Consider the following 16,480-nt stretch of genomic DNA (forward strand, 5'->3'; position numbering starts at 1 on the left):
TGAAGGATAAAACAGAGGCTCCAAACTGTTTGAAATTTTTTTTTGCTCTGACTGAAAGGCAGTTTAATACACGCATCAAAACAATTCGAAGCAATAACGGTTCAAAATTTATGACGTTAACGGGTTTCTTTCAAGCGAATGGGATACATCATGAAACTTCCTGTGTGGGAACACCACAGCAAAAGTGAAGATTCGAACGAAAGCAGAGACATATACTCAATGTAGCAAGACCATTATGGTTCCAAGCTAATTTTGCCCATCGATTTTTGGGGCGACTATGTTCTCACAGCAGGGTACTTAATCAATCGCACACCATCCGCTGTGTTGGGTAACATCACTTCTTTCGAGCGCTTGTTTAAGAAACCACCAACTTATGGTCATTTGCGGGTCTTTGCCAGTCTCTGCTATGCACAATCAATCCACTGGTGGAGATAAGTTTGAATCTAGAAGTCGTAGATGCGTGTTCATGGGATATCCCCATGGTAAGAAAGGTTGGCAGGTTTTTGACTTTGAAAAATCGGAATTTTTGGTGTCTCGGGATGTTGTGTTTTCCGAATTGAAGTTCCCATACGATCGCGAAGCTGCTTGTCCTTTCGTTGATGAAGAAGACAATGGTGAAGTGTTGTGGGCTCTGATTTCCGAATGTATTATTGATGACCACGTGGTTTCGTCACTTAGGCCCAATATACAAACGTGTACACTCGACTCAGGATCCACTAGCCAACCAGTTGGGCCTGTTCACAATACTTCGGCCCACACAGAAGATGAAGTCAATCCTGAGTCTGAAGAGTTTCCGTCAACGTCTTCTCTTCAGATTGCATCAGTGGAGTTTTATCCGGCTCCGGCTGATGAACAACTGGGCAAAGGTCACCGACGGAAAACACCTTCCGTCCGTTTAAAAGTCTTCGTAGTCAAAACAGTCACACCAACGACGGAAGAGGAGGTAAACAATGTTATTGTTTATCCGCTCTCAAACTATGATTCCGACCATCGTTTTTCAGAAAAACACACGGCTTTTGTGGCGGCTGTCATCTCAGAAATTGAACCTCGCTCCTTCAAACAAGCAATGTAGGATGAACGGTGGCGCAATGCCATGGGTACTGAATATGGTTCTTTGAAGGAAAATGAGACTTGGAAAAATGAGAATTTACCTCCGGGAAAGAAGGCAATCGGATGTCAGTGGGTCTTTATAGTAAAGTTTAGATCCGATGGTTCCATTGAAAGGTACAAAGCGAGATTGGTTGCTTTGGGTAAAAAACACATAGAGGGAGAAGACTATGGAGAAACGTTTTCACCGGTTGCTAGAATGGGTACGGTCAGATTGTTTTTAGATACAGCTTCCAAGAACAATTGGCGAGTTCATCAGATGGATGTCCACAACGCCTTCCTCCATGGTGATTTGAAAGAGGAGGTGTATATGCGTAGAGCTGTCAAAATGGGCGGGCTGTCCATGGGCAGACCACGTCCAATTCATTATGGACCGGGCATGGACAAGCCCATAATTGAAACGGACTTATGTGGGCTTGGACAACAAAGCCCACGGACAAAATGGGCGTGGACAACCTGGACATTGGGCGGCCCATTGGACAAACAATTCTAGGTCAAAATTGATTTGGGGGAAATCGTAAAACACATTTCATTTCTCATTTTCTTCTAACTTTGTCGGCGATTTTCTCTGGCGATTTCTCCGGCGATACCATCGTCTTCCCTTCAATCTCCGTCGAATTCAGGTACGAAACTAAGAACTTTGTAGTCTTTGAGAGACCCATCTGCTTCTCTTCTTCTCTTTCGATTTTGAGATCTAGGTTTAGCCGTTTAGGTTTAGATTTAGGTTTCTTCCTTCCTTCTCTTCTTCTCTTTCGATTTTGCGAGATACCCATTTTAGATTTAGGTTTCTTCCTTCCTTCTCTTCTTTTCTTTCGATTTTGCGAGATACCCATTTGAGATTTAGGTTTCTTAAGTGAAATATGTTCGACTTTTTTCTAATTCATGTGTGTGCTCTGTTGTTTTCTGCAGAAGAAGAGAAGTGTGTGCAAGTTAAGCTCATTGGTGGAGAAGGGTGTGCAAGTTAAGCTCATTGGTGGTAGACAAGGTAAGCTCATTGATCCATTCGAAGAAGGCAAAGAAGGACAAGGAGAAGGAGTTTGAAATATGTGTGTCATTGTGTTTGCTTTATTGCTTTTGGATATTGATCATTGTGTTTGGATGTTTATCATTGTGTTTTGGATGTTTATCATTGTGTTTTGGATGTTTATCATTGTGTTTGGATGTTTATCATTGTGTTTGGATGTTTATCATTGCTTTTGGATCCATTTTTTATGTTTTATGTTTATGTTCTAAGCTAATTATTCAATTTTTTTCTCATTTTACAAAATCTGTTATATTTTTGTCCAATGGATACCCATGGAAAGCCCATAAAAAAATGGGCATAAGTGGGCATGGTCGTTAATGGACCGGACGTTAATGGACACGGACACCTATTTGTCCAAAATAAAAGTGGACAATATTGGACGGGTCAAAATGGATGTGGACGTCCATTTTGACAGTTCTAACTGCGTCAATGCACACCTTGTTTCCATTGTTACCACAAAATCCAGTGAAAGTTTGGTTAATGATGCACAGCTGCGCCTTCTGAATTTCCACGTCTATTAATCAGTTTATGCCAAAAAAAAAAAGGGGCTCAATTTTGTTAAAAGTTATACAAACGAAGTAAGGATGGAGTTCTAAATGAACCTATTTTAGAATTCTCTCTTACTTCTTTTCATCACAACACTGTTTTTGTCGATTAGTTACAATCAGTGTTATTGAACAATAAATAAATAAAAGGATGTTGGTGTATTATACCTTGGGCATGACTTAAAACAATGAATATGAAACATAATAAAATATAGGTACCACACTTCATGATTCAAGAAAAAATGATAAAAGATTATCTCTTCTACTTGCAAAAACTTGCTGTTTGTCTTACTTTTAGAAGTTAGAACAACTGTGTACGTTTTCTTTCTCAGTTATCGTAATAAATAAATTCACCTCATGCTAAAAATAGACTGTTTAAGAAGATTAATAGAAATAAATTATGGTTCAGCCAAGTCAACGATATTAATGGAATCTTACTTCAATGAAGTTTTCTTGTTATCAATAATTTGTTGTTTCCTATTTTGTTAATTATGGTTATGTTAAAATCTTAGTTGAACTAGCAATTTTTAAAAGAAGAAGAGAACTTTATTGAAGTACGATTCCATTAATTTCGTTGACTTGGCTCAGCCATAATTTAATTCTATGAATCTTCTAACATAGTCTATCTTTAGCATGTGGTGAACATATTTATTTGAATGCAACAAAAGATATGGCTTTACAAATAACATTTTAACGAATTAGTCAACAAAAATAAAATCAGAATAATAATTAGTCACAAAAAAGGATATGCAAAAAACAAAAAATGTTCTAAATAATCCTCAAATGTATCTCTAAAAAAATTCTTAATATCACATGACCCAAAAAAAAAAGTCTTAATATCTTGGAGAATGAAGTCTTGGAGAATGTGATATTAAGAATTTTTTAGAGATACATTTGAGGATTATTTATAAGATTTTTTTTTGTAATATTAATTTTGTAACAAATTTTCTTGGAGAATGTGAGACATCATATGTGAGAGTCTTAAGCTTATAAGTATTAGTATTTGTAATATAATTTCTATATATTTTTTTAAAAACTAAAGAAATGAACCAATTATATGCCGATACATGTAGATCAAGTTTCTTAAGAGCGTCTACAATGTCTCGGTAGAGACACTCAATTCATTATCTCTCCAGTCTCCAATACTTTATTAATTTTACTATTTTTAATTATAAGACACCCATAAAAAACTGTCCAATACTCCAATGTATGTAGGTGGTTTGAAGTGTCTTCCTTGAGACACTATTATTGAGTTTGTTCTTCTTTTTAAGACACACATTATAAAATATTAACATTTTATAAATGAACTTATGTTTAAGAAACCTACAAAAATTATGCAATGGAGATGGTCTATGATATATAGTCACCCATAATTATTTTTTACTACTCTCTCCATTTTACAAAGAGTATTATTGACATTTCAAACAAATTAAAAAATATATAATTATACATATACGCCACCCTGATTAATAAGTAGTTAATGGTTAACTAGTTTTGGGTTAAGGGTAGTGTACAAACATATTAGAAATATAGAATGATATTTTTTAAAAAGCAATAATAAAACTCTAAAATGACATTCTTTGTGAAACAGAGAAAATATATTTTATTTATTTAATTCTACAATTTTTTTTCAAACACTTTTGACTCTACTATCTTTTTCCTAAACAGATTTTCACTATACTTCGTTTCAAACAATTTCTATTTTAGTATAATATTTATTCTTCTTACTCAAATAGTAATTGCCAAATTTATCTATAAACTTACCAAAATTAAACATTGCCAAAAGATTTAATTTATAATAAATATTTTTAAACTGGAATCTGAGCAATATAAACATATATTAATTTTTTTGAAGACAAAATATTTCTTTCATTTATTACAGATATAAGCTTCAATTGGTAACCACAATTTAAGAAAATAATAGGGAGGAATGTGATATTATTATTTATTCCACAAAGTTTTTACCATTTGAAAATAATATTTTTTCCTCTACATTCTACATACTTCAGAAAATAAAGAACAATAGAACAAATATGTTTTTCACTAAAATGAGGAACAAATGGAACAAAAAAAAGAACAAATATTAAAATTCTTTTTTAAAAAAAAAAATATATGTTTATTAATAATATTTCAATTTTTTACTATAATAATATTCATATTTTCAAAATGTATTGACAGAAAAATCATTTTTGATATGAATTTACAAATTTTATTTTAAAATTAAATGTAAAATTCATTATATATACATTAAAAATAGTATTAGTATTTTCTCCTATTCTAAAAATCGGTCAACGCGGCTGATTCTTCGCTAGAAAGACGTTCGACAGTGCCCGGCCGTCAGGATTTTGTTCTAACCGGAAGTTGGAAAAAAAATTTTTGCTTTTTAAACTTAAGAAATCAACTGCATTTGATAAAAGAAAAAAAAAAAGAAAAGTGAACAAAAAAAAAAAAATTTCGGTCACCAGCTAAGGTTGCAGAAAAAGAAGGAAGAAGATGATAGTAAAATGACCTTTATACCCTCTATTAAAACTTAAGATAAAAACCTAACCGAATATGTATAGCTTGGGCTCGAACTCGTGACCTTAAGAGTCATATCAACAGTCAGAACCACTGGACCAACTCTGATTTACGTAATTTATTTCTAAATAACTTATATATAACATAAAATTGAGAAAACCTCTAAAACTAGTTCTGATTTTCTCATTAGTCGCTAGGCCCATCCCGACCGTCTGACTAGCGCCTAGCGATTTCTAAAACAGGGATATTATCACTGAAATTTGATTTATTTAATATTAAATATATTTTAAAAGATATTTTATTTTATTTTATTTTATTATTTTTTTTTTGCTAAATCTGTAAATATCATATAAATGAAGTTTAGAGGCTAATACAAAAGAGGAGCTTCTACCGCAAAAGTAGCCAAGGCAAAAAAAATAAAACAAGGCTACAATAAAGTTACAGGTAAGATAGGGGTGAATTAGCGGATCCAACTGGCCATCAAAGTTTGCCACCGTCGCCTGGAGGCTCTTGATGTGAAGATGTTCCTTAGTTCTCCATCAACAAGCTTGAAAATGAGCTGCGGAGCGAGTCTGGTAGAGTTGTGCAAAAAATTGTTTCGTTGTCTCCATAAGTTGTATACGACTACATGAGCTGAAAGATTCCTTAGGAGGGAGGGGGCACCCAGAGAGGATCGTCTAGTCCACGATAGAAGTTCTGCCCAAGAACAAAACAGCCTCTGACGCGGACATAATCTGTTAAAGACCAGATTCCATACCTGAGCAGAATAATCACAAAACAAGAGCAAATGATCCCGGGATTCGGTAGCAAAGGAGCACAGGCAACATGTATCCACCTGAATCCGACCCCACGACCTTAATCTTTCACGGGTAGGGAGACGGTTCAGGTGGCTTAACCACATGTTGAAAGCAAAATTTGGCACAGCTCCTTTGAACCAGAAGGAAGTTGACCAAACTTTCACGGTATTTCGGGGTCTTAACACCTCCCACGTCATTTGTGTTGAGAATCCATGACAAGTAACATTATTATTATTGACAAGTAACATCAATAATAATCATCCTCTTCCAACCCGTTTGGGACTGGGATGGTGCAGAGATGATCGTAAATGATCCGAGACGGGGTTGAGCGAGTTAGTGGGGGTCGCCAACCAACTGCGTCCGTAGCGTCTGCAACTTTTGCGGTGAGTGGGAAACGCAGGTGTCGAGAGCCATAGTCACCAAGGCACTTTATTAAAGGGCCTAAGGTAGATTTTGATTGTTTGGTTACCATTTACTAATTTTTGTTCATTCTCTGCAGATTTTTTTTTCATTCCTTAAAATCTGTTTATTTTGTTCCGTATTGTTCTTTTTAATAATTTTATTTTTTTTCTTCTTATAATTACCAGTATAATCCATAAATCTTATTTTACATTTCCATTTGCAAGAATAGATAGGTAACAAATGCAAGCAGATGAAAAAGCAACAGTTCTATAGGAACAAGAAGTTGAGTAGGTTGTTCATGTTGGTGGATACAAATCAAAATAAATTGCTTTCACAATTCCACGTCAAGTGATTGGCCTTTCTTGAGACATTGAAATAGCTGACATTGTCTATCAAAATTGCTACCTCAAATGCAAGTGATATATCATAGTTTTTAATCATGATATAAGTGTGTTTTTTTGAGTCTTTTAATTTGCTTTTTAAGTTGTTTTTGAGTCTTTGTAGAATTAGGTACCTACTGGCAATGAATGTAGCATAATGGAGCACAATAGGGAAAAATAGGAGGATTTGGAGCATATTCGAGCATTGAAACTAAGCTGTGAAGTTTATATACGAGTTTAGAGAGATGCATCGACCGATGCAGGTGTTTTCGTCGATCGATGCATGATTCACAACAAGACAAGTCTGAGTCTCCCAAGTTCTGAAGTTTTGCAAAGCTACCCCAAAGTTTTCCCTAATTGTAATATTAAGTCCCTGACGTGTTGAAGAGATATAAAAAGGACTTTAGGGTCTTAGAAACCCTTAAGCTTTATTTTTTGCAAACTTTTGAGAGAGAGATCCAGAGATCTTTTGGAGAGACAAGTCCGAACTCAACCCTGTTTCTCTATTATATTTCTTCATGCAATTTATTTAGATTTTGATTTGTGTCTTTTCAATGATGTCTGAGTAATTATCTTGTTTGGTTTGCGTATTTTTATTAAGGTTTTTATGGTTTATTAGAGCTGTTATTTTCTTGGGATTCATTTTATTCTGTGTTCTTCATCTTTGGTTGTTCTTCATATTAATTCTTGATTGATCACTAGAATTAATAACCTAGGAAAATAAATTGATATGAGAATATAATTGATTTTCCTGATAAAAACTTTTAAAAAACAAAATTGCTTTTTACAAAGAAATTTGATTCTGCAATTTTGTGAACAAACTAAGCTGGTTTTTTACTTGAATTTTACAAAGAGATTTGGATTTTCTGGTTTTAAACTTAGATAATATTTGCAGTGAGAACTGATTTACCTTACAATCGAGTTTAGAGTTCAAGAATGGTTTTTAATTGATTGAATCTCGTTTGATTGACTGATTTGATATTCCATAATTTTCTGAGATCATTCCCGAGGTCTAGCTAATATTCCATCTGAGTTTCTAAAACATTAATTCTGTTTTCGCACTGCTAATTAAATTGAAAGATTATTAAGTCTATTGTGTGGATTTAGAGTCTCTGTGGATTTGACCCCTAAAGTATTACAACTGCCAGACTGTTAGTACCATTAGGGTAATACAATTTGAGCATATCAAATTTTGTCGTCGTTGTCGGAGACTCTTTTGATTCACCATTAGATTAACATCTTGAATTTTGTCTAAAATTTTCTTTTTATTTGTTACTAACATGCTTTTTGTTTATCTTCTCTTGTGTGTTTCAGGTCTATGCCTCCTAAGCCTAGCACCAGAAACAATAAGACCAGTCCACCATTGAATCTTACAAACTAAGAGTTGGGAAAGCTTGAGCATGAGAACATAAAAGCAGCTAAATCAGCAAAGATGGTTAAGACTATTATCCTAAGAGTTGATGATGGTGGAGTTTTGAGGGATCAACAGGGCCACTTCCGCAATGAGCAAGACCAAAAGATTGATGCAGAAGGCAAAGTGATTGAGGAAGAAATCGTCGCTGTCGACGACACTGCAGGTTGCATTGATCAACGCCAACCTGGCATCGATCGATGCAACCCCAATGATGGTAAGGATGGAACTGCGATGAATGGAAACAATCTGCGGAACTTTTAGGGACGACAGAACCGGGAGTTAATCAGGACTACTGCAAACTTCAAGAGAGCTAATTTGGTTTATGAGAACCACTTTGCCATTGTTCCTCCTTCATTCCATAGGAATGACTATGAACTGAAGCCTACGTACTTCACCTTAGTTGGACAGAGAACTTTCTCAAACCTGCCACATGAGAAGCCTCTGGATCACATTGAGCACTTCGACGATATTGTCACTAGTATCAAGTCCAATGGAGTTACTGAAGACTACATATACTACAAGCTTTTCCCATATTCTCTTGTAGGAGAAGCATCTCAATGGTTGAAGCAGTTGAACCCTGATATTTGACAACTTGGCAAGAAATCAAGGTGGCTTTCCTCAACTATTTCTATGATGATGAAATGTATGATGAGCTGAGAGTCAAGCTATCCGCGTTTAAGCAAAGACCAAATGAAGCTTTCAAGGCAGCTTGGGTTAGATTCAAGGTTTATGAGAGAGACTGTCCGCATTGTGGCTTCTCTATGGTGCAATTGTTGAGTATTTTATTCAGAGGACTAGACTGAGAGTATCAACTAGCTTTGGATACTGCTAGTCATGGGAATTTCAAGACAAGGTTTCCAGATGAGGCTAAGAATTTGATTGAGAATCTCACTTTGTAACATCCACGAACCAAAATCCCAGTTTAAGGGATGCATCGGTTGACGTAAGGTTGGTTTTGTGCGGTTTGACTTAAGTTAAACGTGTGTTTAGCTGCGTTTTGGTTAAGGGAAAACCCTTAAGTCGAGTGGAATGTCGTGTTTAGTGGTTTTTGTCTTCTTTCGAGAGTAAAGAAAGAGAGAAAAGAAGTTTTGTGCTGTTCTTGAGTTTTTGGTGAAATTGTTGGAGTTTGGTGGCTGTTCTTGGTGAGATCTGGAGCTAGGATCGTTGTAGGAGCTTCCTAGGAGCGTTGTTTTGCTTGTTTGAGGTTCAGAATCTTCTTGGCAAAGATGAGTGCATGACCATTGCTTATCTAAGCTTGAGATTTTTCTGATTTGCTTGTTTATGTGTTGTTTAGCTTGTTAGAACGTTGTTTAAGGCTTTGTGAGGCTTTCTTATGGCTTGGGATCAAGTTTGGTGGTTGTAGGAACAAAGATCCAGCGAGAAGTCTTGGAGAAAAAACGATGCTCGGCATGTGTATCGGTCGATGTACTTTGTGCGTCGGTCGATGCAACGCAAAGACGGTGCGACTCAACCTAGGAGCATCAGTCGATGCCATGTGGAGGCGTCGGTCGATGCAATTAGGGATTTCGTGAAATGTCGAGCATGCGTTGGTCAATACAATGTTAGTGTCGGTTGGTGCAGACTAGTCCTGTATCGGTCGATGCAAGCTTATGTTGGTCGATGCAACCCCTATTGGTATCAGTCGATGCATGGATGGTGTCGGTCGATGCAGTTCCTAGTTTGTATGTTGATTTTTGATTGATGGTTAGAGTATATCAATTGCTTGTGTGTATAGCCCAGTAGATGGGAGGATTGTCTCACTGAGAGTTTATAAAATATTCATGCATCTCAATTTTTGTTTGTGGTGCAGATGAAGGAAAATTGTGATCGTGGAATCAAGGCGATGAAAAGGAGGGTGTTCTAGTGTGACAACCCGTCCCACGGACCCCACTAGCCCACCGCTAGCCACCCCAACGGACCCCAAGCTGGCCCTACAGGGCATCGATCCTAACCCCTCACCGTGGCAAATGGAACTATTCATCCAAATCCACAGTAGGTTATTGGTGCGCCAGGCGTTCCTCGAACCCTAGTCCTCACCCTTTAACAACCTTCCCACAGGACAAGCTGTCACTAATTGATCTGCAGGTCGGAAAGCAAGGGCGGAAAGCCTGCGTAGGGAACCAAGAGGAAGTGGGAGGCTACGCAAAGGCCGAGTGGTGTCGGTGTTTTGGATGTGGTAGTATGGACCACAAGGTAGCTAGCTGTCCCCAGATGAGTGATTCGACGGCAGCGGTTCATGTATACTATCATTGCAGGGAGCCTGGGCACATCAAGCCCAAGTGTCCTAAGTTGCAGCAGATGGCAGTAGCAGTGGTGCAGCATGTGGTGCAACCGGGAATGCATCAGGTGGCATGGATTGAGCAGGCGCCACGGGTGTACACGACTGTGTAGACTGGTAGAACCAGTGCTGGGGCGATCACATGTATAATTTTTGGTACCCAAATATTGTGAATTTAAGTAGGTTCAGATTTTATGTATTGCATGTGTTAAAGTGTTAGGTTCTCAAGACATGAGGTTTGAGTAGGGATCTTGTTGGTGGGCGGGTTAAGTCCCACGTCATGTTTGATTCTGGAGCTACTCATAGCTTCATTACTCTAGAGTGCGCAGAGGTGGCTGATATCAGAGAAGATCCCGGAGACCCAGCGGAAGTTGTCAGGGTTGCAGGAGGCAAGTTTATGAGAGTCATTAGACGGGCGAGAGGAGTTGATATTCAGATCGCAGGAGTGTCGTGGCCAGCAGATTTGCTGATCAATCCAATGGAGTTGTATGATGTTATCTTGGGGATGGACTGGTTGCATCGGCATATGGTTCATCTGGATTTCCATCAGGGTAGAGTGGAATTTGAGCGTCCACGAGAGAAGTTGGTTTTTGAGGGAGTTAGACCGAGTTCGGGAAGTCTCGTGATCTCGGCCATGCAGGCTGGGAAGATGATCGAGAAAGGCCGTGAGGCTTATTTGGTTATTATTTCGATGTCGGAGTCAGTGGGGTAGTCTACGGTTAGCGGTATTCAGGTTGTGGAGGAGTTTGAGGACGTGTTCCAGTCGTTGCAGGGGTTACCACCATCTCGATCTGATCCTTTCACGATTGAAGTGGAACCAGGGACGACGCCGTTATCCAAGGCTCTTACAAGATGGCTCCAACAGAGATGGCAGAGCTGAAGAAGCAGTTGGAGGATCTCTTGAACAAGGGATTCATCCGTCCTAGTGTATCACCTTGGTGAGCGCCGATATTATTCGTTAAGAAAAAGGATGAAAGTTTCCGCTTGTGTATTTATTACCGAGGTTTGAACCGGGTCACTGTGAAGACCCTCTTCCGAGGATTGTTGAGTTGTTAGATCAGTTGAGAGGTGCTGCTTGGTTCTCCAAGATAGATCTGGCATCGAGTTATCATTAGATTCCGATAGATGAGGCAGATGTGAGGAAGACTGCATTCAAAACGAGGTATGGTCATTATGAGTTTGTGGTGATGCCATTTGGATTGACTAACGCGCCAGCAGCGTTTATGAGGTTGATGAAGAGCGTGTTTCAGGAGTTTCTAGACGTGCCTGTCATCATTTTCATCGATGACATCCTGGTATATTCTACGAGTCCTGAGGAGCATGCAGTGCATTTGAGGGCAGTTCTGGGAAGTTGCAGGAGCATAAGTTATGCTAAGTTGAGCAGGTGTAGTTTCTAGCAGCGAGAGATGGGATTTTTGGGTCATATTGTTTATGCAAAGGGACTTTCTATAGATCCAGAGAAGATTGAGGCTATTAGAGATTGACCTAGACCGTAAAATGCAACATAGATCAGGAGTTTCCTTTGGTTGGCAGGGTATTATAGGAGATCTGTGCAGAGTTTTGCGAGCAGAGCACGTCCGACTACTAAGTTGACAGGGAAGGATGTTCCTTTTGTTTGGTCACAGGAGTGCGAGGAGGGTTTTGCAAGCCTGAAGGTGATGCTGACTACTACGCTAGTATTGACATTGCCGGAGGAGGGAGAACCCTATGTGGTTTATACAGATACATCCAGAGTTGTTTTGGGGTGTGTGTTGATGCAGCATGGGAAGGTGTTTGTCTACGCTACGCTGCAGTTGCGGAGGCATGAGGGCAACTATCCTACTCATGATTTGGAGATGGCTGATGTAGTTTTTGCCCTGAAGATTTGGAGATCTTATCTATATGGTGCAAAAATGCATATGTTTTTAGATCATAAGAGCCCGAAGTATATATTCACTTAGCCTAAGCTGAATTTGAGGCAGAGGCGGTGGATGGAGCTTGTGACAAATTATGATTTGGAGATAGCCTATCACCTTGGTAAGGCTAACTTGGTTGCAGATGATCTGAGTTGGAAGAGGGCAGCTTCGGCTCTGGAGCAGGACATGGAGTCTCTTTTTGGAGAGATTAGTGCGTTGAAGTTGTGTGCTGTTTCTTTGGAGCCGTTGGGGTTAGAGGCGGCTGATTGAGTAGATCTGCTGAGTAGAGTGCGGTTAGCTCAGGAGAAGGATTTGGAGTTGGTGAATGCCTATAAGGATGTTGATTCAGAGTATCAGGTCTCAGCTAATGGTACTATATTGGTGCGCGGGTGGATTTGTGTGCCTAAGGATGAGGAGTTGAGGCAGGAGATCCTGAGAGAGGCTCATGCGAGCATGTTCTCTATTCATCCAGGAGCGACTAAGATGTACCATGATTTCAAGAGGTACTATCACTGGGTCGAGATGAAGAAGGATGTAGCTAGTTGGGTCGCAAGGTGCGATGTGTTTCAGCTAGTGAAGGCTGGGCATCAGGTTCCAGGCGGGTTGCTAAAGAGCCTTCCTATTCCAGAGTGGAAGTGGGATACGATCACGATGGACTTCGTGGTAGGATTGCCAGTGTCTCGGACCTTTGATGCTATTTGGGTCATTGTGGATCGGTTGACTAAGTCAGCATATTTTCTGGCCATTAAGAAGACTGATGGAGCAGCAGTCTTAGCTAAGAAGTATGTGAAGGAGATAATCATATTGCATGGGGTGCCATCGTGTATTGTGTCTGATAGAAATTCCAAGTTCACTTTGGTGTTAAGGAGGGCATTTCAGGCAGAGATGGACACTAAGGTGCATATAAGTACAATTTATCATCCCCAGACAGATAGAGTCTGCCTGAAATGCCCTCCATGGCCATTGAGTAGATCACGTGAACCTGTTAGAGTTTGCTTACAACAACAGTTATCAGGCGAGTATTAAGATGGCTCCTTATGAGGCTTTGTATGGGAGGCTATGTCGTACACCATTATGCTGGACTCAGGTGGAGGAAAGGAGCATGTTTGGTGCTAGTTTTGTTCTGGAGACTTCAGAGAAGATTCAGGTTCTCAAGCTGGACATGAAGGAAGCTCAGGATAGGCAGAGGAGTTATGCCGATAAGAGGAGTAGAGATCTTGAATTTCAGGTGGGAGACAGACTGTACCTCAAGATGGCCATGTTGCGGGGTCCGAACAGGTCATTGACAGAGACTAAGTTGAGTCCGAGGTATATGGATCCGTTCAGAGTGATTGAGCGGGTGGGGCTGGTAGCATATAGGTTGGAGTTGCATGTGGTTATGCGTGCGTTCCATAAGGTATTTCATGTGTCGATGTTGCGGAAGTGTCTCCGCGAGGATGATCAGTTGTTGGCTAAGATTCCTGAGGATCTTCAGCCTAACATGACTTTGGAGGCGAGACCAGTGAGGGTTCTCGAGAGAAGGATCAATGAACTTCAGAAGAAGAAGATTCCTTTGATGAGAGTCCTTTGGGACTGTGATGGTGTTGACAAGCAGACTTGGAAGCCAGAGGCGAGGATGAAGGCAAGGTTTAAAAAGTGGTTTGAGAAATAGGCCACAACTTTAGCTTGTCTAGCCTGGTCCCAGCTGTAGTCCGTGTCTGGAGCGGGAATGGAATATTCCAACCTATCTCTCTTGTTACTTGTTTGCTTAGGGGTGGTTGGTTGTGCAACTAAGTAACAATATGAGGTGGTGTTCGGAGTATGAAATTTCCCTGAGGTAGTAGTTAAAGAGGGAAAGTTTCCTGAAATAGAAGTTTCTAAAAGTGGAAAGTTTCCATAAGTGGAAATTTCTAAAAATGGAAAGTTTTATGGGAGTTAGAGTTTCTCCATTTTTAGTGGTTGTGAGCATGGGAGGGGCTTGTGTGGCCTATGTGGCGGATGTTTGAGTCATTGTGTGCCCATGTGTGGCGGTCTTTTGAGACATTGTGTGGCATTCGTGGCAGGCTGTTTAGCCAATTATGCGGCCTTCGTGGCAGGCTGTTTAGCCAATGTTGCCTGTTTAGGCGGTCCTTCGGGATGTGGGTCTTCGTGGTGGTCCTTCGGGACGTGTGGCCTGTTTAGGCGATCCTTTAAGATGTATGGTCTTCGTGACGGTCCTACGGGATGTATGGTCTTCGTGATGGTCCTTCGGACGAGTGGTCTTCGTGACGGTTCTTCGGGACAAGTGGTCTTTGTGACGGTCCTGTTTAAGACATTTGTTTGGTCTTTATGACGGTCCTGTTTAGGACATTTGGTTGGCCTTGGTGGCAATCCTGTTTAGGAAATTTGTTTGGCCTTGGTGGCGGTCCTGTTTAGGACATTTGTTGACCTTGGTGGCGGCCCTTGTGGTAGGTTGATGATCATTGTGTGGTCATGAGGTGTCCCAGTGAGGGGATATGTGGTTGGTAGGACATTGTGTTGTCTTACGTGAGCCACGGGAAGGAAACCTGGTTAGGGATAGGCTCAGACGTGTTCAGAATTGTTTGCTCACGACTCTTGGGGGACTTTGGTTCTCCTAGTACCGCCGTATTCTGAGACTTTGTGGCTTGAGAGTATGGTTGGTATATCGACTTGGGATGACGATCCGGTGGCGTGCTGTAGGGTGGCAACCCGAGAGACGAATATTGGACTTCCTTATATATTATGGCATGCGGGCTTGGGCCCGATGAGGAGCCGATAATATGGCATGCAGGTTTCCCTAGAGGTGACCTTTCGTAGATCGGTCGGAGGAGTGCGGGCCACGGAGACGGTTGCACAGGAGTCCGTGGCTGATGGTTGTTCGAGATTCGAGGATGAATCTAAGTTGGTGGGGGAGAATTGTAACCGAAATCCCAGTTTAAGGGATGCATCGGTCGATGCACTAGGTGCATCGATCGATGCAAGCTTGGTTTTATGTGGTTCGACTTAAGTTAAACGCGTATTTAGCTGCATTTTGGTTCAGGGAAAACCCTTAAGTCGAGTGGATTGTCGTGTTTAGTGGTTTTTGTCCCCTCTTGAGAGAAAAGAAAGAGAGAAAAGAAGGTTTGTGCTGTTCTTGAGTTCTTGGTGAAATTGTTGGAGTTTGGTGGTTGTTCTTGGTGAGATCTGAAGCTAAGATCGTTGTAGGAGCTTCCTAGGAGCGTTGTTTTGCTTGTTTGAGGTTTAGATTCTTCTTGGCAAAGGTGAGTGCATGACCATGGCTTATCTAAGCTTGAGCTTTCTCTGATTTGCTTGTTTATTTGTTGTTTGGCTTGTTAAAACGTTGTTAAAGGCTTTGTGAGGCTTTCTTGTGGCTTGGGATCGTGTTTGGTGGTTATAGGAACGAAGATCCGGCAAGAAGTCTCGGGAAAAAATGATGCTCGGCATGTGTATCGGTCGATGCACTTTGTTCATTGGTCGATGCAATGCGAGGACGGCGCGACTTGACCTAGGAGCATCGGTCGATGCCATGTGGAGGCATCGGTCGATGCAATTAGGGATTTCGTGAAATGTCGAGCATGCATCGGTCGATGCAATGTTAGTTTCGATCGATGCAGACTAGTCTTGTATCAGTCGATGCAAGCTTATGTCGGCCGGCGCAACCCCTGTTGGCATCGGTCGATGCATGGATGGTGTCGGTCAACGCAGTTCCTGGTTTGTCTGTTTATTGTTGATTGATGGTTAGAGTATTTCAATTGCTTGTGTGTATTGCCTAGTAGATGGGAGGATTGCCTCACTGAGTGTTTATCAATTTGTGTTTGTGGTGTAGGTAAAGGCAAAATGTGATCGTAGAATCAAATCGATGAAGAGGAGGGTGTTCTAGTGACTTGATTGGTTGTTGTATGGCCTTGCTAGATTGCTAGAGTTGGATCATTAGAATGTGGTTTAGGTTGCTGGTTCTGTTTTTTTTAGTGCTATTGCTCGAAGTGTGCTATTGCTCGAAGTGTGCTATTGCAGATTTAGTCATTAGAATGCTATTTTTTTAATGTGGTTTAGGTCTTAGTGTGGTGATTAGTGCTATTGCTTGAAGTGTGCTATTGCAGATTCTGAAAGAAAGGGGTGAATGCTATTTTTTGTATACAGTG

General features: G+C 40.2%; 1 protein-coding gene across 1 annotated transcript; it reads right to left on the reverse strand.

Moving 5' to 3' along the window:
* Positions 1-5,653: 5,653 nt before the first annotated feature.
* On the reverse strand, positions 5,654-6,441 carry LOC147930410 (uncharacterized). The gene has a single exon (XM_087478023.1). The coding sequence runs from the start codon at positions 6,236-6,238 to the stop codon at positions 5,654-5,656; it is 585 nt and encodes a 194-aa protein (XP_087334149.1). The 5' UTR covers positions 6,239-6,441.
* Positions 6,442-16,480: the final 10,039 nt, after the last annotated feature.

Source organism: Camelina sativa, chromosome 12 (assembly GCF_030686135.1).
Source record: "Camelina sativa cultivar CO46 ecotype springtype chromosome 12, ASM3068613v1".
Classification (NCBI taxonomy): domain Eukaryota; kingdom Viridiplantae; phylum Streptophyta; class Magnoliopsida; order Brassicales; family Brassicaceae; genus Camelina; species Camelina sativa.